Here is a 25835-nt window from a genome sequence, read left to right as displayed (position 1 = left end):
CAGATGTACAAGTTACTTACCTTCTGTAACAATGTATCGGGTAGAGACGATTCTAGCCGCAGATTCCTTCACGGCCCGTCCTTCCTCCCCGTTCTGCGAGGACACTTCAGCTTGGTCTTATGCAGTCGCCTCCCTCCGGGTGACTTTTGTCTTCTGCGGGTTCTCTCTTTCTCTTCCTCCCTGGCGGGATGCTTCGTTCTGTTTCTTAGTTCCACTCCTTCCTTTCTGGTAATTGGTCGGTAGGTTCCTATGTACTGTTGCATCCCCACACCTTGGTTCTTCCAGTATGGGACCTACTCATGTCTTCTCCCTTTTGTTTCGTTACTTGGGGTTTCTGACTCCTGCATGCCTCTGGGCTGGGGTCTCTTGGCTGTGCCTCAGCCCTTAGCTTGTTACAGGGGATACGACCCTCCTTGCTGGTGTTGTCTTGGGGTGATTTGTTGTTCCTCATCTGTTCTGGACTTGTTGCCCTTCACTGTTATAGATTGTGGTTGCAGACTTTCTGTCGTCTGCCCCAACATTTGTCACATGTTTTTCTGCCTCCAGGGGGGATATCGCCTAAGCTTTGCGGGGTTGCTTCTCAGAGTGGTGCTCTGTTTCTTCCTTTCCATGCCTTTCAGTAACGCAGTGCTTGGCACTGTCCCTAATGGTGCTGTTCCTCACCATTCTCTTCTCCCCTTTTTGTTTTACTGATTGGTCTGCACACTGTTCCCATACTCTCAGTTTTGTTTGTGATGGCTCCGCATTGTGGCGCGTAAAAGTTCTCCTAAGAAAACTGATGTCAGCACGCCGGGGGTGGGACTTGTGTGACCTCGCTGACGTCACCTCTGCGGACGATGTCAGGGCGGGGTCTCGTGGTACCGCCCCCGGCGCGCAGAGATGCTGTGGCAAAGATTTTCCGGATCCAGTCTCACGCCTGGGGATAATTCTACGTTGAGGAATCCGCGGCTAGAATCGTCTCTGCCAGATACATCGTTACCGAAGGTAAGTAACTTGTACTTTAGAAAACGTGCTCACTCCTCTGGGTCAACCGAAAAAAACCAAGTTTCTACATGAAATTCCACAATTTTGAGGAGCACAATACAATTCTAACAAAAAGAGTTCCAAAGGGATCCCATATGATACACAATGCTTGTACCTCACTTTTGTTTAGACAAATGACAGCAAATACCTCACTTTTGCTTAAACAAGTGACCGCAAGAAGACTTATACTAATCTTATAACACACAAGTTGAATTCACATCTGGATTGTTTTTCATAGTCTTTATTCTTTAATTTCTCAAATGTTATGATAAAATAAGACAATGGCACGATGGGAACAGCCTACGCGTTTCGTCCCTATTCGCATGGAACTTCTTCAGGGCTGTTTAAACATAAAAACATACAAACTGACAATACATTAGGAAAATAATCAGACATAAAGAGAGATAGCATAAAAACACATTGGCGTTATTATACAAACATCATCCCTGATATACAACCATTTTAAAAAAAAAAAAACACCTTTAAAAAACAGATTACTTTTCAAATGTTACATGGAGTACAGATATTAACATAAACACACCAGTATTCAACAACAAAAATACATTTCTAATACATATACAAACACTCTATATTACTCTATTCCGTTTAAAAGTACAATTTTTATATACACACCAATATCTACACTCCTCAAGCCATCTGCTTGAATGCAGACAGAATGATCTTCTACCTTCAGTCTCACTGATGGTTATCAAACTCCTTTCAGTTATCTTCTCACATTTCCCTAAATTTAGAATGTCTTTTAATTTTAACCTTATCTACCCTTGCTGTCATCTGATTCACTAATTACTGTAGTGCCTCTTAATTCGACGCTACCCTTGTTCACGTAGTTAGACAAAAACAGTGAAGTTGTATTGTTATGCCTTATCTAATCCTTAGTAGTGCCAACCTCTACTCTTATTTTCCAAAATTTGTCTTGATAGCATTCAATCCACAACTCATTATGTTGTAGTGTCTTATTCTCCCAGAATAAAATGGGTAACAGTTTACCACCACTTCAACACGTGGGAAGTCTTATCTTTAACCAACTGTAAGATGCCAAACGTCTCTAGTGTACAATTAAACCTAAATGGTGAAAATGCAAAGGAAAAGCTATCATTCTATGTTCCAAACCGATTGAAAGCACATGATCAGCCTGATTTTGAATGCGCACACAAACAACTACAATTTACCCGCTCTTACCTCCAGCGTCGCCTCTTTAGATCCAATGGTTCGTAACCCCATCTACAGCACAATCCGATTTGACTACGGCGTCCCGTTTCCTTACACTTTAGTAACAAAAGACACACAACCATTAGTCTTTTCTCCCTCATGACTTGTATATTCCAGATATTACTCCAAACGAGAGACCGGGCCAAAAACCAATTTCTCACCTCTCCTCGTGATTTCTTATTCAGTAATTCAAAGAGGAAAGAATATGCAAATGTTCACTCAAGGAACATCATCTTAGCAGGCATCGACTTTTTCCACCCCGTCCACAATTTGGAGTAATATTTAAAATATACAAGTCATGAGGGGTTCCTTCAGGCTATGAAGGGGAAGTGCAGTTCAGAAACGGGCCTTAATAAGAGGAGTTTTTCCCTGTATAATTATGTTCTATGCCCTGGTTAAAAGGGAGCATCCTGAGGGTCTTGAGACTAATCTACCCTGGGTAAGGCCAGCACTATTTCCAGTTGACTACATTGGCATCTTGTTTGCATTTTCAACAGATATAACTGTTTTGACTTGCGGCTCTGCAGGGAAGACCGTTTTGCCAGTTTAGTCCTTAAGAATTTTCTGGTATGAAATGCACTCCGTCTTTTGGGTGGTATTGCTAAAATACCTGTTCAAAATGTAGAAAACTTTCAATTAGAAGTATCCATTAGAATAAGTTACTTACCTGCAGTAATGCTCTTTCTGGTGGATACTATATCTAACTGTATATTCCTCCCCACCCACGCTGCTTCCTGTTCTGTGAAATTGACTTCTAGGTGTAAATAAGGTTCCATACTGGCTTCTGCACACTCTTGTTGCTCAATCTGTTACTTGACGCTCCACGTCTATGGGTGCAGAAGGCTTTGTGGTAATCGGAGATCTGATAGAGACTACTAGCCACAGATCCCTTAATGTAGAATTCTCTCGAGGCTTGAGACTGGATCTGAAAAAAAAATTCTCCCACAGCATATCTGCGCGCCGGGGGGCGTCACCTCGAGACCCTGCCGTCGTCCGTGGACGTGAAGTCAGCGAGATCATATAAGTCCCACCCCGGCGCGCTGAAGTCAGTTTCCATCTGTTCCGCATGCAACGCGGATCCTGAGTTTGTTCCCTTGGCCTGTTATCGGGCCTCCTTTAACGCCTTTGCGTTGGGGAACAGTGTGCAATGATTTCGGGTTTCAAGACCTGTGCTTCTTGTTCGCGTCAGATGTTGGCGACGGACCCTCACTCTATTTGTATGTGGTGTTTGGCCTTCTGCGGAGTCGCCGGCGGCTTCAGGTGTTGGAGGTGTGGTGTCGTCGAGGTGCGGCCCTATGGGGTTCCCCTCTTCGACCCAAGGCGTCCCCGTCTCGCTGCAAAACCCCGCGGGGTTCCCTGTGGTGTCGCAGGAGGTCGCTGGGACTCACGGCTCGTTCCTCTGGGCAGGCGGCTGTCTTACCAGTGGCCGAGCCGGCGCCCTTCCGGCGCCGACTGTTCTCCGCCCCGGTGGCGCCGCGGGTGGAGGTCAGGACTCGGGGAAATTCCTTGAGTCCCTCTCGGTCCTCTGTGCAGGCGGCTGCCTCGTCGGAGGTCGAGCCAGCGCCTTTTCGGCGCCGTTCATTGGCCGCTTCGGCGCGGACCCCGCCCCTTTCTCCTCTGAGGCACGTGGTGGTGGAGGTCGACTCAGCACCCCTGGTGGACACAACTGCGTGAGGGCTGCGCATTACACACAGGACCGGAGCGATAATGTGGGTGGTCTTAAGTGAAGGTCCTCACCCGGCATTTCAACCTGTTGTGGTTCCGGTGCTTTGCACGAGCCGAGGACCGGAACCGCAACAGGTTGATATGCCGGGTGAGGACCTTACCTTAAGACCACCCACATTTTCGCTCCGGTCCTGTGTGTAACGCGCAGCCCTCCCGCAGTTGATGAAGAATGGCAGTACACAGACAGACGTACACTTCACACACCGCGAGGAGTAGCTACTCTGCCCTCGCTTCACAGAGAGGTTAGGGACTTCCCATCCTGTAATAGCCCTCACATAGGGGGTTTTCCCTTTGCCCTGAAGAAAGTCCGGGACCTTTATGGCCGCACAGGACTGAAACATGTCGGCACTAGGGTCTTAGGATCATAATACCCCAATAAGACCCGATTTTAGATTTTTATTGACCCAGACAGACCCAAGAATAAAGGGAAACCGGGGATCTGACTGAGGTATTTTATCTTTAACCCCCTACCTTCATCTATCCAAAGAGCTCCCAACACTGTGGTTGAGCCCACCCCGACTTTTAGGGTTTGGGGTGACCCAATGATGAAACATGACACCACTAGGGTGTGGGAGGGTAATTAAAACAAAAAGTGCTCTTTCCCAGACACAGGGTTGTGACTAGCACAACCTTCCACTAGAGAGGCCCCCCTCATTTTTTCTTCCCTGTCCTTTGACACGGTTAATATAGTAACAACTCTGACCACTGATTGGTCAATTGGAGTATTTTTTGTGATTATTGTCCTTCCTGTCCCCGTGACACATCCCCTGTTAAGGCCCTGTGTTCTTCCAAGTGGGTGAGGTTCTCTCGCAGACCCTCCTCCCCTCTGGGTATGGCTAGGGTAGCTATTCGACGTTAAGGAATCTGCGGCTAGTAGTCTCTATCAGATGTACAAGTTACTTACCTTCGGTAACGATGTATCTGGTAGAGACGATTCTTGTCGCAGATTCCATCACGACCCGCCCTTCCTCCCCGTTCTGTAAAGACCTTTCAGTTGGTCTTCAGCACTCGCCCCCCTCCGGGTGGCTTTGTCTTCTGCTGGTGCCCTCTATCACTTCCTCCCTGGCAGGATGCTTCGTTCTGTTTTTGTTCCACACCTTCCTTTCGGGTGATTGGACGGTAGGTTCATGTGTCCTTCTGCATCCCTACACCCTGGTTTTCCAGTTTGGGACCTCCAACTAGTCTTCTCCCTTTTTCATTGCTTCGGCCTTTGGTTCTTCTCAGGGGATACGACACTCCTTGATGGTGTTGTCATGGGGTAATTTGTCGTTACTCCTCTGTTCTGGACTTGTTGCCCTTAATTGTTATAGATTGGGGTTGCAGCCTTCTGTCGTCTGTCCAACATTTTTCACATGTTTTCTGTCCCTAGGGGGGATATCGCCTTCGCGGTGGGGGGTTTCTTCTCAGAGCGGTGCTCTGTTCTTTCCTTTCCATGACTTCCTGTAACGCAGTGCTTGGTACTGTCCCTAATGGTGCTGTTCCTCACCATTCACTCCTTCCTTTTCTGTTTCACTGGCTTTGTTTTGCACACTGTTCCAATCCTCTCACGGTTTTGTTTGTGATGGCTCTGCATTGTGGCGTGGAAAAGTTCTCAGAAGAAAACTGACGTCAGCGCACCGGGGTGGGACTTATGTAACCTCGCTGACGTCATGTCCGCGGACGACGTCAGGGCGGGGTCAGATATGCTGTGGGAGAGAAAAAAAATCCGGACCCAATCTCACGCCTGGGGATAATTCTACGTTAAGGAATCTGCGGCTAGAATCGTCTCTACCCGATACATTGTTACCGAAGGTAAGTAACTTGTACGTCAGTGCATAGAGGTGGTGCAGAGCAGTATCTAGGCACCATCACTTCCTGAGGCATGGTAAGCCGCTGCAGAGTCCGACGGCAGCACCTATCAGCACTCTGAGATAATTGTTGAAAGAACTTTCTAGGTCCAATCCACCACCTGGGGATTTTCAAAACGTTAGGGTTCTGCAATTAGGTAGCATATCCACATGAGTGTTACTAAAGTTGAGTAACTTGTCTATTCAGGTCACTGAATTTAATTTGTTTCCCTTGTGTGAGGAAAGCAGGTTGATCCCCTCTAGGTGGAACTCTGAAGGCCTTTTACTTGTACTGTCTTTGGCCTGGCCTGGCAGTGCTTTGCTTTGGGCACTGTTAAAGGTTATTTATTGGCCCTTTAAGCCTTTCTTTGTTTGCCTAATAAGCCCTCATTATTCAAAACACCCAGTGTGATGTTTCTTAATGAGCTTTCACATATGTTTCCCCGGCTCTCTTTATTGTGCTTAAGTGGGATCTTAATTTTGTCTAACTTCTCTTGTGCGCTCTTTAAGCTCCTCCACAGCTGCTCTCTGAGGTTCTTAACCATATAGATTGTTTCTCATTGCCATCACTTTGCAACTCGCTGATGCGATGTGCAGTGCTTTGTCAGTTCATCCTCCATGACTAGGTTTCGCTGGCTAGCTAGTTCCTAGGACCCATGCTTGTTTCTTTCGAAAGTGTTGTCACCTTTCCATGTTGGATAGTCCATCATGCACCCTGCTTTTTTCTCCACCATATCATCTAGAGAGGATTAAAGCCTCACCTGTTTCCTCCACAGTGTGCCTTTAGCTTCTGTATTCATTGGAATGAAGACTTCTGTGTTCATGATCAACCACTAGTTAGGTTTGATGGTACAAAAGAGGGAAAGGTAGTCGAGAAACTATCACAATGGACTTTCCTCTGCTTTCAACTGTCTTGTTCCTTGGCCAAAAAAGATCTTCCTGAAGATTTTAGGTCTCATTCCACGTGGCCAAAACCTGCTACTACAACACCAAATAGAGTTCTGGTTTGAGGCCAAATGCTAGGCGACCACATTGGCATCTTCCATACATTTACTATGTATTGCTGCTTCAATTCCCAAGTCTGCAGGAAGGGTAACTTTGCTTGCTCCATCTTGCTGGGCTTCTAGGTGTGAGCCCACGCCTCATTGCTTGGTATTGATTCACAAGGTGTGGAATCTACAATTATAGTGATCAAACACAAAAATATTACATACCTTTTCCAGTGCTCTTATAAGACGATAATTGCAGATTCCACAACTTCCCTCCCCAATTATGTGAAGTGGGCTCTTCGGAATGATAAGGCTACAAGTCAGTTTTCACCAGTATAAGCTCATTCTTGCCAGCCACACACTGCATCTGGGGGCTTAGAAAAAATGGGAGACGTTTGTCGTTGGCGCACAGGGGAGACGCCTACATATGCTTTGTCTTGAGGCAGGATGGAGTTGTGTCAAATAGCTGTCTGTATACAGGAGCTATTTCAGTACTTTCTGGAATCACTCTGGCATTAGTGAATCACATAGTGAGGAATTTACATAGTATATCCTTCAATAAGAGCATTGCTGAAGGTGTGTAACTTATTCATCACATTCTTGTGAGTTTTTGAATGTGTAAATGCTTCACCCTCATCTTTTTAACTAGGAGCATATCTGAAAATTGGTCAGTTAGATCCGTATCAGTCCTTCTGTGAAAATGAACAGTCCTAACTTGACAGTATTCTAGTGTATGGGACAAGAGCGGGGCTACGCTTCATAAAGGAGCAATGTGCAATCTCCTTTCTGAAGGGTAATATCTACATGCACTACATTTGTGCTTTCTCTTTTTGTAGCTTGATATTAAAATGGTATTTGCACAAGTTGTGTTTTATAGTAATATATTAGAATTATGATTGGCTGTAATGAAAAATAAGATAAGTATTGTTCTCATTACAAGATCTTACTCAGAAATATAATACATAGCTGTAGAAATATGTTTCTGTATAACACTCACTGGCAAAGATATTCTAATACTTCAGAATGTATGGAAGATATCCATAATGCAGAATGTTTCCATTGCCTCTGTGAAGAGTAGATTGATACTGTTGTGTTTCTTTTTTGTTTAATGATTTCTGAGGGGTAGTGGTGTTTTTTGGGGGAGGGGCGTGGGTTGTTAAAGCACTGTTGGAGACTTCTAGACGCAGATTTCTTATCTTAGAATATTCCCCAGGCACCATATTGGATCCAGAAAATCTTGAGCAGTACCTCTTCGCATTGGTAGGTGGCGTCAGTAGCGCGAGATGTGGCATGTGCAATGCCTACATAGTCTTGAACACAGCATGCTGGCATCCGTTCTTTTCTTTGCGCGTGGATCTAGAGAGCTGCCTCAGTCCATTTTTTGGACTACTTTTTCAACCTAAAGGAAAGCTAAAGGAATTTTATAAGGCAATGCACCTCATATGTGGGTGGAGCAATACCTCCCGACCTCCTTCAAGCCCCAAGGGTTCGGAAGGTGCTCCCACTGGATTCTCACCAGCGAGTTTACCCTCCATCCTTTGGTTCGTTCCTAAATCAGAATCCGCTCTGGTTGGGAGCCTGTGACCGTCCCCAGAGCCCATTCCAGTAGTGCCGTTCTCGGTGAAGACCCTATAGGTATACCCAACTCTGCTACAGAGTAAGACCAGCATTGTCCGACATAGACTTTGGCGCTGAGAGGTACACATCCCTCCGGATCAGAGACAGTTCCTCCTTTTACTGATAGGCTCTGTGGGGAATATGATTGGGGCAGATCTAAGAATACTTAGGATTATCCCTACCCCCGTGGAAGAGCCCAAAGATAACTGGTATGAGGAGCTGGTGGATGGCAGTAGTCTTGACACCTCTTCAGACAGTGGCCTAGTCTCTCCTCTTAGTGTGACTGTGAAGGAAGGTGCATCATTTGCAATGGTGGTGAGTAGGGTGGCTGAAAACCTGGACCTTACGCCGACGTCTGTGGCAATCAAGACAGAGGTGCTTCAACCAGGGTTGCCCCTACAGAACTACTTCTCCACTTTAATGAAGTCCTCACTTATGCCCTGCTTGGAGTATAGCGGTACAAAAGAGGGTGGTGATGGACGGAGCATCAGAACCAATCAAACACTCGCACCCAGTCAACTGATCTGGGTTTAATCCATCACCGTTCTTTAGCCCACTCTGCCACCCCAGTTCAGACATGGCCATATGCAAATCAGTCTGACCCTGTGCCTCATGGGAACAGTCCAGCCCGAACTGCCAAGCCATGTCTTCCCTGGACCGGAAACAAGCTTCCTAGGACCGGTTTCTGGCATTTCAGCCGTCTTCAGCCAGGCTTGCTTGAATCCAGAGGCAAAGTGAGCAAGGGACTCACGTCTGAGCATACCCTGCCAACTTATGGCGAACAAAGCGGTACAAAAGGGGGAAATGCCAGAAACCGGTCCTAGGAAGCTTGTTTCCTGTCCAGGGAAGGCATGGCTTGGCAGTTCGGGCTGGACTGTTCCCATGAGGCACAGGGTCAGACTGATTTGCATATGGCCATGTCTAAACTGGGGTGGCAGAGTGGGCTACAGAACGGTGATGGATCAAACCCAGATCTGTTGACTGGGTGTGAGTGTTTGATTGGTTCTGATGCTTCGTCCATCACCACCCCCTTTTGTACCGCTTTGTTCGCCATAAGTTGGCAGGGTATGCTCAGACGTGAGTCCCTTGCTCACTTTGCCACTGGATTCAAGCAAGCCTGGCTGAAGACGGCTGAAATGCCAGAAACCGGTCCTAGAAAGCTTGTTTCCGGTCCAGGGAAGGCATGGCTTGGCAGTTCGGGCTGGACAGTTCCCATGAGGCACAGGGTCAGACTGATTTGCATATGGCCATGTCTGAACTGGGATGACAGAGTTGGCTAAAGAACGGTGATGGATTAAACCCAGATCTGTTGACTGGGTGTGAGTGTTTGATTGGTTCTGATGCTCTGTCCATCACCACCCCCTTTTGTACTGCTTGGAGCATAGGCCATGCCATGCACAGTGGCTCCTATGTACAGGACGATTGCCAGCCGCCATCGCCCTGCTACTGGGGTCCTAGTTTTCCTCACACAGCACACCACCTTGGAAAGTCTGGTTGTCCAGGCCTCCTCGTCCGAAGTCAAACCTGGTGCATTCCCTACTACACCACTAGATCCACCATTCACACTGTCAGTCACTTACCTTCACTTGAGACACACCACACAGTCATCACCCATATAGTTCTGAAGTTGTTTGCCTCTTTATGGAAACATCACAATGTATTTATTAAAACTCTTCCAGGTCTATACTTCTCCAGGTCATGTGATGCACTTTCAAGCTTTACTTGGAACTGTTAGTGTTATGCAGTTCAAGGGAAACAGCATTTCATTAACTAATTGAATTATGCAACTATAAGTTAATGTCATTGGCCAATGACATATTCAAACTTGTCATATTTGGTCTTCATGAATCTTTGCAAACTTGAAAAGCAGGACTCCACAACGTGAACCTAGAATGATTCTCACCTTGTATGTATATATGTGGTATTTGTATAGCGCTGACCTAGCCAAAGGCAGCAGAGAGCTGTACAAGTTCAAGGGCAAGGATGCAGTCAAAGTGATTTGAGAGTTAGCTTTTTTTGTACTGTCCCTGCATCATGATGTAGTGTTATTTCAAAAGGTTGGCCTTATGCTCTTTACTGAATTGGGGAAGTGTTGGGGGGCAGTGATAGACACAGAGATGTTCTTCCTTATTCTGAGTGCATAGAGCCTGCTGCCTTTCTTTATTGCTTTGATACTTCTTTGTATCCAGTCTGATGGGGTCCTAGCTACAGGTGTGCTTAGAGCCACCAGAGTTGGTGATAGGTAGGAGTGCAAGTTGCGCTGGCTTTGTAAGTGATGCAGCAGGTTTGGAGATAGTGCATCCGACAAGGGAAGACAGTGTGGATTCTGGGAGGCTGTGGAGCTGAATATTTCCTCCATCCACACATGAGGGTAAGAGAACTAATAAAAGTTATTACTTTGGATTCTAGGAGAAAATATTAATGGAAATAGGAAGCAGGTAGCGACGATGGGCAAGCAGGACAGGGAAATGAAAATAGGCATCCTGCAAGTCCCGCGCTACCATCCAGTCTCCCGGGTCCAGTGCAGACGGGACGTGAGCTAGGGTGAGCAACTGATAGAGACAACTAGACGCAGATTACTTACCTTTGAACTTCCAGGCGTCAGTCTAGATCCTGAAGATTTTTCTTAGCAGTACAATTGCCCGCGGGTAGGTGGCTTCGGTCGACTCTGCGTGATGTCGGCGGCATTGTATTCGTCCTCCTTGTGACGTCCTCGTCATCAATTTAACTGCCACTGTGGCGCTGACCCCCTTTCATTTTTTGACAGACTTCATTTTGATTTTTTTGTTAACTTCTTTTGGTGTGCTAGGGATGTCTAGCCGTGCCGAACCTGTCACCGCACCATGTCAGTTTCTGACCCCACACTTAGTGTGTCTCTGCTGCCTGGAGCGCGACCACGACACAAAGTCGTGCTCTGATTACCGGGCCATGGAGCCAAATGCTTTGAGGGAGTCGAGGCCCCGTGACGGTGCCTCGGAAGTCGCCCCACTGGTCTTGACCTCGGTTGAGAGGAAAGTCTGAGCACCGTTCCGGCAGATCGAAGTCCTCTTTTTTCAAGTCGTCACTTAAGAGGCATCACAAGAAGCGCAAGAAGTTGAAGCATGCTTTGACTGTTCCACGTCCGTGGTGTGACGAGACGTAGGATCCTCGACATTCAAGGCCCTGCTCCGCGAAGCGGGTGCCTGGGTTGGCTCTGCATTTTCCTCCCTTCCTGGGGCCGGGAGCAACCCCCACCCAACTTGAGGAGTTCTATGACACTATGTGTGCAATATTTGGGGCGGCCGACCCTGCCGGCCCGCCTTCAGGCCCTCAGGTTGGATGAAGGAGTCCCTGTGGGTTCCATGCCGTTGGCTCCTGCCCTGGAACCACGCCCTCCTACTGGACCTGTTCCTGGACTGGCTCCGGTCGCACCTCCACACCGACCTTCCCAGGCACCGTGTCCGCAGTCGAGGTCCTTGGAGTTGTCGGCGGCTCCCCAATCCTCATTACAAACGACACGGAGCTGGTCGGGCGTCCACCAACACAGACGTCGCCAACGGAGACGTACAGCTCCATACCAATTAACCGGCCCTATTCTGAAGGGTTAGAAATGGATGAGGAGGATTAGGAGGGGGAGCAGGTCCCCTCAGAAATCCTGCAACCCCAGGACATGGACTGGTATGAGGAACTAGGTGATGCAGTGGCCTGGACACCTCCCCAGATTCTAGCATGCTGTCTCCCCAACCTGGCTATGGAGGAGGGGGCATCATTTGCCATGGTGGTGCATAGAGCTGCGGAGGTCTTGGACCTGCAGCTTCCTACAGTGGCAGTCAAGACTAACGACAGAGGTCCGGCAGCCTGGTATCTCCAGCTCGGAACCCTTGCTGCCTTTCAATGAGGCCTTGACGGACATTCTTCTGGGCACCTGACCCAAGTCCAGCACAGGAACTCCTGTGAACAGAACGATTGCCCGCCGCCAGTGCCCTGCACCGGGCGACCCAGTTTTCCTCACCGCCCACCCCACAAAGCTTGGTGGTTCAAGCTTCCACTTCCTGTGGCGTGGTCCCTTCCGCACCCCCGGACAGGGAATCCAACCGACTGGAAAGCTTTGGGAAGAAAAATTTCTCTTTCACCAGTCAAGCATTGTGGTCAGTGAACACCGCATGCCTTTTAGGCCGTTATTCCCATTCGATATGGGACACGGTGGCCCAGAGTCTCGGGGGAAGACCAGATTCTACTCTCTCAAGCCATTTTAGACAGGAGAGATGTTCTGAAGTTCGCTATCCGATGTGGCTTGGACACAACAGACTCGCTGGGCAGAGGGCATCTGGTTTTTCGGGGTATGTCCAAGCTAATCTGATGGACATGCCCTTTGATGGCTCCTGTCTTCTCGGAGACGAAGCAGATGCCACACTTGAGCGTTTCATGGACTCGGGGCTATGTCTAAGTCCTTGGGACTCACCACAACATCCTGGCCTGTGTCGTCTTTTCACTCCTTTCGTGGCTACGGAAGGGGCTACCAACGACGCCAACCCTATTCTAGCCAGAGGGCCCGCAAGTTCAACAAATCCTGGGGGCCGTGGACGTGGTTCACCCTGACCCCGAGCGTCGGGACGCCAGAAGTCGAGCCAAGCCATGATCCCCTCCTCCACCTCAATACCCTCCCAGTCCGATCCTCCAGGATCATTCACAGCCAGGTGGTGGCAGAATACTCCATCTTCTCCACCTTTTGCGAGACATCACCTCCGTCAGGTGGGTGTTGCAAGTATTTCGAAGGGGCTACTCCCTACCCTCCGAGACTACCCTTCCATCCATGCCTCTAGTGAACGATCGGCTGACTGAGGATCACCTTGCATTTCTCCGCGAGGAAGTCAAAATACTCTTGTCCAAGGGAGCTATTGAGAGGGTTCCCTGGCCATTAACAGGCAGTGGTTGTTACTTGTGCTATTTTCTGGTCCCAAAGAAGGACAGAAGCCTCCGTCCTATCCTCGACCTCGGAGCCCTCAACTACTTCCTTAAAAAGGAGAAGTTCAAGGTGCTCACCCTAGCTCAGGTCCTGTCTGTCCTGGACCCGGGAGACTGGATGGTAGCTCTGGACTTGCAGGATGCCTACTTTAATATCTCTGTCCTGCCCACCCATCGTCGCTACCTTCAGTTTACAGTGTGCCATGAGCACTTGGTTTGCCGTGCTCCCCTTCTGCCTCACCAGTGTCCCTTGGGTGTTCACAAAGGTTATGGAGGTGTTCACAGCCCATCTGCAGAGATCAGGGATTCCAGTCTCCCCCTATCGTGATGACTGATTGTTGAAGGGCAGGCTCATTCCAAGCAGTTGTCTCCCACCTCCAGACTACGGCAGACCTCCTGTATTCACTGGGGTTCACTATCACCATGCCGAAGTCACACCTGACTCTCAGGCGCTCTTTTTCATCAGAGCCGTTCTGGACACAGTGCAGTTTCAGGCCTATCCTCCTGAACAGCGAGTCCAGGATATTCAGGCTATGATACCCATGTTTCAGCCTCTATTCCGGATTTTGGTGGGAATTACCCTGAGGCTACTGGGCCTCATGGCCTCATCCATTCTGCTGATGGATCATGCCAGATGGCATATGCGGGGTCTGCAGTGGGACCTGAAGTTCCAGTGGGAGCAGCATCAGGGGAATCTCTCCAACTATGTCCAGATCTCGGAAGGAACTGCACAACAACAACTGCAGTGGTGAGTAACGAACCAGGATTGGGTGAGCGGCAGATCCTCTCTCTTACCCAACCTGACATCATGGTGGTGACCGATGCATCACTCCTGGGATGGGGCGGCCACCTGGTAGAGGCGGAGATCAGAGCAGTCTGGTCTCCGACGTAGTGCGGCCTCCATATCAACCTGTTGGAGCTCCGGCGATTCGCTTGGCACTTAAGGGTAAGGCAGTGCAGGTTTTCACAGACGAAACCACTGCCATGTTGTACTGCAACAAACAGGGCGGGGTGGGGTCATGGACCGTTTGTTAAGAGGCTCTTCGCCTTTGGACATGGCTGGACCATCAGGACATGACCCTGGTCGTTTAACACCTGGCAGGTTCTCTGAACGCCAGAGCGGACGAACTCCGCCGTCTGTGCCTGGTGGATCACAAATATTGTCTTCACTCAGAGATAGTACAAGGTCTCTTTAAGCAGTGAGGAGAGCCTTAGTTAGATCTGTTTGCCACCGAAGAGAACGCGCAATGTCAGCAGTTTTGCTCGTTGGAATTTCCAAGGCGGCACTCGCTCGGCGATGCTTTTCTTTGCGAGTGGATTTGTGGTCTTCTATATGCCTTTCCACCTATACCACTTCGGCCCAGAGTGCTGAAGAAGATCAAGCGCGACCGTGCCAAAGTCATTCTTGTGGTTCCGGATTGGGCATGAAGAGTCTGGTATTCTGAGCTCTTGAACATGGCCATCGATCCTCTGATCAGACTGCCTCTTCGGGAGGATCTTCTGTCTCAGCAGCAGGGGACGGTCCTCCACCCAAACATGTACAGTCTCCACCTCTTTGCGTGGAGATTGAGTGGCAACAGTTTACAACTTTCGACCTTCCTTCTGAAGTCTGTAAGGTTATCTTGCCAGCCAGGCATCCCTCCATCAAAACGGTATACGCCTGTAGATGGAACAAATTTGTGACATGGTGCACAGCAAAGGCTGTGGATCCCCTTTCTACCCCTCCTTCAGAGGTTCTCCTCTTCATTCTTTCTTTGGCCCAGCAGGGCTCTGCTCTGGCACTCTTAAAGGCTATCTTTCAGCCATTTCAGCCTTTCTTCCCCTTCCTGATCAGCCTTCTCTTTTCAAGTCCCCTATTGTAAATGGATTTCTTAAGTGCATTACTCATCTTTTTCCTCCTATTCCTTTCGTAATGCCCCAGTGGGATGTGAATCTTGTCTTGACTTACCTTATGTGTGCTCCTTTCGAGCCACTACATAATTGTCCTCTCAGACTCTGCTTTGAAGACTGCTTTTCTGATTGCCATCACCACTGCTCGTAGGCTCTATCTTCTAAACCTCCTTTCCTTGCTGTCCATTCGGACAAGGTTGTCCTCCCAACTAGACCTTCTTTTCTTCCCAAAGTGGTTACCTCTTTCTACATAGGACAGACCATCACTCTGCCCACCTTCTTCTCGCCCAGCAGCCTTCCAAGGAGGAGGAAAGACTCCACCGTGTGGATCCAAAACGTCCGTCTCATTTTATCTAGATCGCACAAAACAATTCCGGGTGGACGTTCAACTCTTTGTTGGCTATATGGGTGCCAAGAAAGGTCGGGCCGTGCAAAAACAAACCATCTCTCGATGGGTGGTCCCTTGCATTAAAATCTGTTATTCTTTGGCGAAAAAGGAGCCTCCGGTAGGGCTGTGCGCCCATTCCACCAGGGCGACGGCAGCCACTACTGTTTTAGGACGTGGAGTCTCCCTCAGTGAATCTGCCAGGCAGCCATGTGGGCATCACTGCACACGTTCACTAAGCGTTATGGCCTGGATAGTCGAAGTCCGGAGAGACAGCTTCTTTGGTTGTTCAGTTCTCCAGGACATTCTGCTGTGAACTTAGTTCGCAGACCCACCTTGGTATGGCTGGGGTATCTATTCTAAGGTAAGGAATCTATAATCATCTTTCAGATGAACAAGTTACTTACCTTCGGTAACAATACAACTGTAAGAGACATATATTAGTTATAGATTCCTTACCGCCTCGCCCATCCTCCCGGTTCTACCAACTTACTTCTCTAGAGTAAGGGACTCCCTTTCAGGGTCCTAGTTTTGTGCACCAGTGGTCAGTGTCTGGCATGGCTCTGCGCTTCTGGCGTGGAATGTTGTGTAAAAGAACTGACGTCAGTGTGCAGGGGCGGCATCTAAGTAGATACCGCAGTGTCATTCCAGCGATCACGACGCCAACGACGAATGTGGAGTCGACCGAAACAACCTACCGATGCTCAAGGGTACTGCTGAGAAGAGAAAAAAAATCTTAGATATATCGTTACCAAAGGTAGGTAACTTTTTCGTTCGCCCTAAGTTGGCATGGTATGCCCAGACATGGGCCCCTTGTTCACTTTGCCACTGGATTCAAGATAGCCTGGCTGATGAGGGTTATGAACCCGAAACCGGTCCCAGGATGCGTGTTTCCGGTACAGGGAAGATATGGCTTGGCAGTTCGGGCTGGACTGTTCCCATGAGGCACAGGGTCAGACTGATTTGCATATGGCCGTGTCTGAACTGGGGTGGCGGAGTGAGCTAAAGAATGATGATGGATTAAACCCAGATCAGTTGACTGGGGGTGAGTGCTTGCAATGTTCAACACTCTGTCCATCATCCCCTTTGGTTTCACACATTCCTGTGTGCCATGCCTACAACCCACTGCCCTGGCATAGATCAGTCACCCCTCTAGCTGGGTGCACTATACCAGTGGTGATGGTACAGGTGCATGAGCCCTGTACCCGTACAGTGTCTAAGTCCATTCTTAGACACTGTAAGTTTAGTGCTGCCATTAAGAGAATATGGTGCTGAGAGTTTGTCATTACGAACTCCACAGCACCATAATGGCTACACTGAAAACTGAGAAGTTTGGTATCAAACTTCTCAGCACCTTAAACCCAAACTGATGCCAGTGTGGGGTTTAATGAAAAATGCACACAGAGGGGATCTTAAAGATGCCCCCTGAAAAAACGGCCTACCACTAGTGTCCAGGCTGAGTGGCTGCTTTCAGCTGCTACCACCAGACATGTTTCTGGACCCCTGGGTCGAGAGCCTGCTGCTCTCGGGGGGCCTGAAACCATGCACATAATGGGTCGAGGTGCCAAGCCTTCTCCCCCAGGATGGGCAGCATCCACGAAGGGGAAGCTTCAAAGGCTTGCCGCCTTTGTGAGCTTCCCAGGCCACTTGCTGCTTTCAGCAACTGGTCCCCACTTGTTCTGCCCCTCACTTTGGGCGGGAGAACCGACGGGAAACACAAGTGAGGAAGAAAGGTGTGTCCACAATTCTTAGTCCCCGCCATCTTGCAGATGGGGGGACTCAGCCAACCAGAGAAAGGCTTATCCCCCCTCCCACTGGAGGGTGGCATAATAGGGGGTGTTCTTGGGAAAGGGAGAGGTGAGGATTCTTAGCTGTAGAACTCTTATACTGTGCAAGAAGGAACACCAATTAAACCAATCTGTGGTCTCCTAATTAATAAAGAGTAAAAGATGATAACATAAATTTGTATTTTTCAATTTTATTTCTTTTTTTGTGGAATATTATTGTTCTTAATTCATTTGTAGGACTAATTCCTTATATCAAAAGGTAAAAGGACATATAGTAATACCTATTTACAAAAAATAATGAAAAAAGCAATAACTTTTGATCATGTCATTACTCAGGAAACCATATGTACATAAATTCTCAATATACTTGATGATACAAGATTAAAGCGTTCAATGTTCTTAATTCAATTGTCAACGTGTATGATACTGTGCTTAAATAGCTTTCTGATATTTACAACAACATTTAGGCAATATGCATAAAATCTTGAAGAAATAGGTCATTAACAACACGTAATGGAAAAACACATGGTGAGAGAACCAACGCGTTTCGGCAATGCCTTCATCAGGATTCCATCACTGTGATTAATATAACAGAAACGTAAAAATAAAACAACTGTGCCAATATGTACATGTGTAAATAGTCAAACATACATTAGCTCCTTCATGCAATTATATTAATACAGCCTAACTTAATGCTATACGCATCACAAATACAAGGTGTGGGAGTGAGAAACTCATGCCAAAGGGTACCCACCCCAGGGAAGGGACCCATTGGTCCCAACCTTTTACCTACCTGTAACGCCCCTAAATCTAGTATTATGGGGCACCCCTGAACCTTGTTCCCTCAGACAAGAACCTGCAAGAAAAAAGGTGGACTGAACAGCTGTGCCGAAGCTAACAAGAGGAGGATGCCCACTGACTTGGCCCCAGCCCTACCGGCCTGATCCCACCTTGAACCTGCTCCAGCGAAATCCTGGTGTGTCCTGCAGCCAGCAACCTCAAGAAACCCAGAGGACCTGCCTTCAGTCCCAAAGACTCTGTCTCCATTGAACACCGGATTTGTTCAAACAACAGATTTCAGTTCCGCAAGGTTCCACGGGTTTGCACCACTCTGCACTCGATGCCCACGGACCGAGTTAGAGTGGCCCAACACGAAGTGGAGGTCCTCCCGGTGATCCTGACCAAAGATCTGGCAACCCCTGCCCTGCCTCAAGCCTCCAGCCGAAGCCTGCAGCCTCAAACCGGAAGATCCCCCCCCAACCCCGACAAGGAGCTGGTAAGAAGATCCGACCCTAAAAGGCACCCCTGCCCCGACGCCCCACAGCCTTGGGTGGCCCAACCGATGGTGCCTAACCAACCCCCAAGATCTCAACCTACCTCTCCAAGTGGAGGTCGCACCCAGAAGACCTTCGTCCCCGAGCCTGCAGTGCTTTTGCAAACTGGAGACTCTCCATTGAAAGCTACATGGCTTCCAACGCCAAAACAGCACTCTGCACCCGGCTGCACCAGTGCCACTGAGGGTGCATCTTTTGTACTGGCGTAAACCCCCATTTGCTCTGAGTCTAACCCCAGAACACCACCTCCCACAACAAAGTACTTAACTTTAAACCGATAACACTATTTTCCTCCATAGGATAACATTGACTGTTTTTCCATGAAAAGTTTCTAAGTGTGGAGTTTACAGGAAATGTCCCAGTGCAACATTCAGGCATACTGCACTGTCTAAGAAAAGTAATCTCAAAAGTAACTTACCTGTAATTTTCCTAAAACTCCTATACAAAGTATATGTACTGTATTCTGAAAAGCATTGCATTACCAGTAACACTACTGGGATCAAATCAAAGTACAATTGCAATTCAAACTGTACAAACTGCATATTTACTGCAAAGTATTTATCACTTACCTGTGCCGGGCTTGCTTGGTTCTAGGAAATAAAATAACTAAAAGAACATTTTATACAAAAACAATTGGTATGAAGTTCAGTCTTTGAGTGTGTGAATTAATTTGCTGAATGATGTGTAGAACAAATGCTTAACACTGTCCTCTGATAAAGCCTTACTGCTAGACCACACTGCCACAAATAGAGAGTGAGGTGCTATCTACTTTACATCTGCCTACCTTTTGGGTTCCACTGGACTCTGCACACTATACCTCACTTTGGTATAGTATATACAGAGCCAGCGTCCTACAGAGACTATGTACAGCTCTTACTGATGTCCAAATAAAATATCAAAGCAAACACAAGGAGATGATGGATGGAGTGCTGAAACTTTTCAGACATTCACCCCCAGTCACAGATCTGGGATGAATCTATCTTCAAAGTGAGCAAGGGACCCATGTCGACTCTTCACTTTGTTCTGCACCAAAACACGCAGCCTGCAAAGGCAGTGTGAGAGTGTAGTGGTACAGGGCCTCTAAGGGTGGCACAATAAGTGCTGCAGCCCTTAGGGGGTCTTCTCTGATCACAGTGCCCTGGGTACTCGTGGTACCATCTACCAGGTACTCACCTGTGGCCAGGGATGCCAATTGGGTTTTGTTTTCAATGCAGTTTTAGGGAAAGAACATAGGCCATGGGTATCTGATTGGCAGGAGTCCAGGGCACACTCAGAGCACTTCAGCAAAAAGTGGGGGCTACCATGCAGAAAGAGGGAATTTAATCTTAATCTGTTTACTTATCTGAGAAAGGTGAAATGCTGAGTTTGTGGGTCTATCTGGGGTTCAAACATGATTTCAGTAAATGTCAGTGGCAAGATTTTAGCTGGCTGAGCTATTTGTAATCCACATTATTTTGAGATTTCTTTCTTTTGGGTCCACTTTAGGAGGAGCCTTTTTACTTGACCTCCTATTTATCATTTTCTATTTACTTTTAATTTTTAGTACCATGTTTGCAGATTGATTTGCTTTTCTGTTTGTATTTATTGCTGTTTGTATATAGTTTAATAAAGATCCATCATTGGAGAAGGAAATATAAATTACTTTTGACTATAGTTATCTGTCCTGTGTATAGTTATTCATAAACAACTTTCCTGTTTTCTGGTAAAGTACAAGAGTGGACTCTAAATTTGCTTTTGATCCTTTATTGTATTTTTCTTAGCTGTCAAAACAATGTTTGGGAAGTGTACATTTCTCTCAGTAAAACTGGATCTTAGACTGATAGAAATACCCTGTGTTTATTAACGGGAATGAAAAAATTATTGATGTAGTTAGGGTTACAACTAACTCTTCTGTCTCAAAAGATCGGGCCAACAGATCATTTTGTGTCTCCATTCTGAAACAAAACATATTCGGGATCAGAGTTTGAAACTTTACCTTGGAAATCAAATGTTCTAATATGCCGAACAAGCTAAAAATTCAGATGCTAATTGTCAACCCACACTACTTTGTAGAGATAGCATAGTTTTTACTGGCAAGTACAGCCAGTTACTGGAAAGTACTGTCTTAAATAATCTTTTTCAAATGTTGCACCATCCAAGACTCAAGACACTCGAGTAAATCCCATAATGATTCTAGATATTGGGCAGCAAAATATTTCAACTCTGCTGGCTTTGGTTGTGTTCAGTGTTTGTTTTATAGCTATTTCCTGGCTCAACAAGGAATGACTGAGGATGGTGACCACTTAACCCTTGACAGGTGAGTGATTGCTCGTTTATGTTGTCATTGTATCTGTAGCTACTCTTAACAGTTTAATCTTTAGATCACATTTGTGGTTTTCTGCTATTAGATAAAGTTTGTTCATTCCATTTATGCTTAACAAATCTTATTTGTTGCTCATTTCATTTCCACTTGTAAACCAATGCTGATTTGGGTGTGATGAGGCACCATTCTTACACAGTCAAGATTTTATAGGGATGGCACAGTTATTATCTAGTAGACCTGATTCTGTCACATCAGCTTGTGTGTAGAGTACTTTGATAATGCTGAATCTGTTGTCTTTTTTCCCCAGGCATTCGATTTAACAGAACAGAGATATGTTGCTGTGAAAATTCATCAGTTAAACAAAAATTGGAGGGATGAAAAGAAAGAAAGTTATCACAAGTAAGAAACCTAGAGCTCAATACATTACTGTCTTAACAGGAAGGTTGTGTTGTATGTTTGGTACAGTTTAGAAAGTGTTGCTGTTTGTGATACTGACCTATGTACTGAATTAGGTTATTGTTTTTTAGGCATGCCTGTCGAGAATACCGAATTCACAAAGAGCTAGACCATCCTCGGATAGTTAAGCTTTATGACTACTTCTCACTCGACACAGACTCGTAAGTGATTAACAACTTTTTCCCTTTGCTGCATGAAGTGTGCGTTGAACCGAAGTTTCTTTATAGCTATGGAGAGTTGCTCTATTGGGAGTTCAGTCATAGCTCATGTGACTTACCAAACAACACAACCCACAGAGGGGAAAGTATTTTCTGTAGGTTACTGTTGGTAGCCTGACCGATGAGGCATAGGCATCTTTAGAAAGAATGGTTAAGATGCCCAAAAAAGGCATGGAGTTAATTTTTTTTTTATATATAAGTAGTTCACTTACCCAAAGAGCTTAACTGGTTTTAGCTGAGAAAACCATATGTTATCCTTGTTAGCTTTGCCTATGAAGCAACATCTGTGCAAAGAAAATGTGTGTATGACTTGTGTAGAACACCCTAACAAACAATAATGTTAAGCTATAAAGAACTTTAAGCTAATGGGCATTTTATCGAAAATATTTTCTAAAAACATGAGTCGCACACTGAGGAATATGAGTCCAACTATCCTTTACGGAATTGAATAGAAATATTATGAAGGAATGACTAGAGAATTGAATTGGTACAAAAGTAAGCTAGAGTCACTTGTCATAGTTCGGTGCAAATTGTATCACCAGGGCAAACCAATTAATCTCACTTCTAGAAGTAGAGTGTGTAGAAAGCTGGCTCTGTATATACTATACCAAAATGAGGTATAGTGTGCACAGAGTCCAGTGGAACCCCAAAGGTAGGCAGAGGTAATAGTAGATAGCACCTTACTCTCTATTTGTGGTAGCGTGGGCGAACAGTAAGGCTTTATCAGAGGGTAGTGTTAAGCATTTGTTGTACACACTCAGGCAGGAAATGTCACACACTCGGAGACTGAACTCAGACCAATTTTGTTTGTATAAAAATATTAGTTCTATTTATTTTCTAGAACCAAGCAAGCCTGGCACAGGTAAGTGTAAATTATACTTTTCAAGGCAAGTTGAAAAATACAAGCAAGTAGAATGAAAATGACTTTGTTACAGGTAGGTAAATACTTTGAATACAGTGGAAATTACTGTTTGATTACTTTTCAGATTACTTTATTATTTTTTCGACTCGGTGTGATATGCCTAGATCTCACACTGGGACATTTAGTAGAGAAAAGGTAAGTAAAGCAGTTTTTAGATGTTTGCAGTTTCTCAAGTTCTTATACAAAACCAACTCCACACTTGAAACAATTTTCACAAGAATGCAGTCCTATGGTAGGAGATGAGGTTATCGGTTTCAAGGTAAGTACTTGAGGTTGGGAGTTGGTGTTCTGGGGATAGAATCAGGGTTCCACCAGAGTCAAGGATGCACTCTCAAAGACCCCTCAGCAGCACTAGGATGGCCAGGTGCATATTGCTGAGGCCCAATGTTATCCAATGGGGGGGGGGGGGGGGGGTCCTCCGGTTGGTGGCTGCTCATGAGCAGGCCACAAGCTTGTGGGAGCAAAGCTCCTGGTGTTAGGTTCAGGGCAAAGAGGGATCCGAGTTAGGACCCAAAGTACACCTGCAGGGACGGCTGAGTGCAGGGGTCCAGAGACGTGTCTGGTGGTGGCAGCTGGCGAGCAGCCACTCAGCCAGGACACTAGTGTTAGGTCGTTTTTCAGGGGGAATCTCTAAGATACCCTCTGAGTGCATTTTTCATTAAATCCTACACTAGCAACAGTGTGGGTTTAATATGCTGAGAAGTTTAATACCAAACTTCCCAGTTTTCAGTAAAGCCATCATGGTGCTGTGCAGTTCGTAATAAACTCCCAGACCATATACTCTTTATGGCAGTACTGCACTTAAAATGTCTAAGAATTGGCTTAGACACTGTAGGGGTGCAGGGCTCATGCACCTGTACCCTCACCACTGGTATAGTGCACCTAGCTAGAGGGGCGGCTGACCTATGCGAGTGCAGTGGGTTGTAGGCATGGCACACAGGTATGTGTGCCATGTCGACTCTTCACTTTGTTCTGCACCACAGCACACAGCCTGCAGTGTGTGTGTATGTATGTACGTATGTATAGGTCCAGGACCTCTAAGGGTGACATAATAAGTGCTGCAGCCCTTGGATGTCTTTCCTGGACACAGAGCCCTTGGTACCTATGATACCATTTACAAGGGACTGACGTGGCCAAAGAGTGCCAATTGGGTTTTGTCTTAATGCAGTTTTAGGGAAACAACATAGGCCTTAGGTACCTGTTTTGCAGGAGCCCAGGGCACACTCAGTCAAAGTATGTCAGCAGTTTGGAAGAAAGTGGGGGCAACCATGGAAAAAGAGGGCACTTTCTTACAGAGTGTGGTATGTTGGAGATTGCTTTGTCAGAGCTTTGAGCAGCTGAACACAGAGTTAAATAGCAATCCAAATCTTGACGTGCTTTTTGTCTGAGTGAGGGTGAACATGTATTGCTGGAGTCTTAAAGATCCTCAGGATCCAGTTAATGCTTAGCAAAATTTTCCAACCAGTTCAAGTACCTCTTGGGGCGTTGGCTCAGTGCAGGGACAAAGAGACACAGCTTAAATCATTTGCAGGCCTGATGCAGAAGGTTTTTGTGATGTGGGAGTTCGACTTGAGGATAGGAGGTGTAATGCAAAGTGTAGGCGCTTTGGTGCAAGTTTTTTCGACTCTGACACCCTTTGTGCAGAAACTCCATCTGGTATCATACTCTTCTCAAGTCCACTAGACTTCAGCCATCCAGGTCAATTTTCTCCAGCAGGCAAGGTCTTTTCTAAACTGGCTCTGTTGGACCGTGCTGCCCCAACATGCAGTGACTGTACTTGGAAAAGGTGATCTGAAGGTCCCTATGAATCTCAGACAGGTAACTGGCTTACCTAGTTCTGGAGATGTGTACTAGAGGCAGAGGTTTACGTCAGCAATAGAACTGATTTCTCAAAGGGTATCAAGTTGGCAGATACAAACTCTTCTTTCTCCAAAGCTGACTCCACTCAGCTAGAATCGATCCCCCCCTGTGATTTGTCTGACCACCACATTGTTACATTCCACATCAATGAATCAGGTAAATTACTCTCTGCACAACCCACGAGTATGAAAATGTGGAAGAGGAATCCGAAAAATATCGGTACCGACTTACTCTCAACCTCCAAACCTAACATCCTGCTTCTCCCTGAAGGTTTATCCGATGTACATAGTCTGACTAACCATTACTTCCACTCCATGGACATGGTACTAGACAAACTAGCTCCCCTACAATTGAAAAGAGTCACCACAAAAGACTCAAAACCATGGTATGATAGTAGGTTAAATGAAGACAGACGATCCCTAAGATTAATTGAATGACAGTGGAGATCTGCTCCATCCTCTGACCACCTCAAGCTACTAAGAACCACGAGAAATTCCTATTACAGAAAGATCAGACGATCAAAAGCTGACTTCTTCAGTAATCAATTAGACCAAGCCAGGAACCTTCCCAAAAAGCTATTCGAATTAATCAAAGCTCAAACTAAAGGTGTACCCCCCGACCACCAGGATAACCCCGACACTCTACCCAATTGCGAGGAATTTGCCTCCAATTCTTTACTATGAAGACGGAAAACATAAAGAAGGACCTGCTCAACGACCTAATATCCCTTACTGACACTCAGATGGACACTTTACTGCACCCCCCAGGAGCCCCACCCATAGGCTCCGCAAAGTTCGACCTCAAAAACAACGCTTCCTGGTCCTCCTTCAACATGTACAGTGAAGAAACTAAACTAAAAACGCTAACGACCTGGAATCCCTCCAGCCATCTCACAGACCCTCTTCCTGCAAACTACTTAAAAGACTTATTTCAACTGTTACTGCCTCTATGGACCAAGATTATAAACACCTCCCTCCTTCAAGGAACCATCACAGAAATCCTTAAAGCAGGGCAGGAATCCCCTATCTTAATGAAGCCATCGGTGGATCCGTCGGACTTAAACAACTATCGCCCAATATCCAACATCCCCACTCTGGCCAAACTCTTAGAAAAATGTGTTCACACACAGCTTGGCAACCACATAGATCAATTCAACCTGCTCAACCAATACTAATCAGGCTTCCGGCAGGTCACAGTATGGAATCAGCCATGACCCACATAATAGATGATGCTCTAAAAATCCTTGACCAAAACGAATCCTGTTTACTAATCTTGCTTGACCTATCTTCGGCCTTTGACACCGTCAAACACAACAACTTGCTAGATC

At 46.6% G+C, this 25835-nt stretch overlaps 1 protein-coding gene across 7 annotated transcripts in view; it reads left to right on the top strand.

Annotated features, from left to right (window-relative positions):
- Positions 1–25835, top strand: part of TLK2 (tousled like kinase 2) — a 2417851-nt gene that overhangs the window by 1753999 nt on the left and 638017 nt on the right. For all 7 annotated transcript variants that reach the window (XR_014968435.1, XM_085624076.1, XM_085624079.1 and 4 more), the window contains 2 exons: positions 21360–21451; positions 21580–21669. Coding sequence is in view for 6 of the 7 variants with exons in the window: in XM_085624076.1 (XP_085480202.1) it covers positions 21360–21451; positions 21580–21669 (182 nt within the window). In the remaining variant the exon portion in view is untranslated. The remainder of the gene's footprint in view (positions 1–21359; positions 21452–21579; positions 21670–25835) is intronic.

This window comes from Triturus cristatus, chromosome 1_1, assembly GCF_964204655.1.
Source record: "Triturus cristatus chromosome 1_1, aTriCri1.1, whole genome shotgun sequence".
NCBI lineage: Eukaryota > Metazoa > Chordata > Amphibia > Caudata > Salamandridae > Triturus > Triturus cristatus.
The sequence above is the reverse complement of the archived record's forward strand: the minus strand, read 5'-3'. Positions and strand labels throughout refer to the sequence as shown.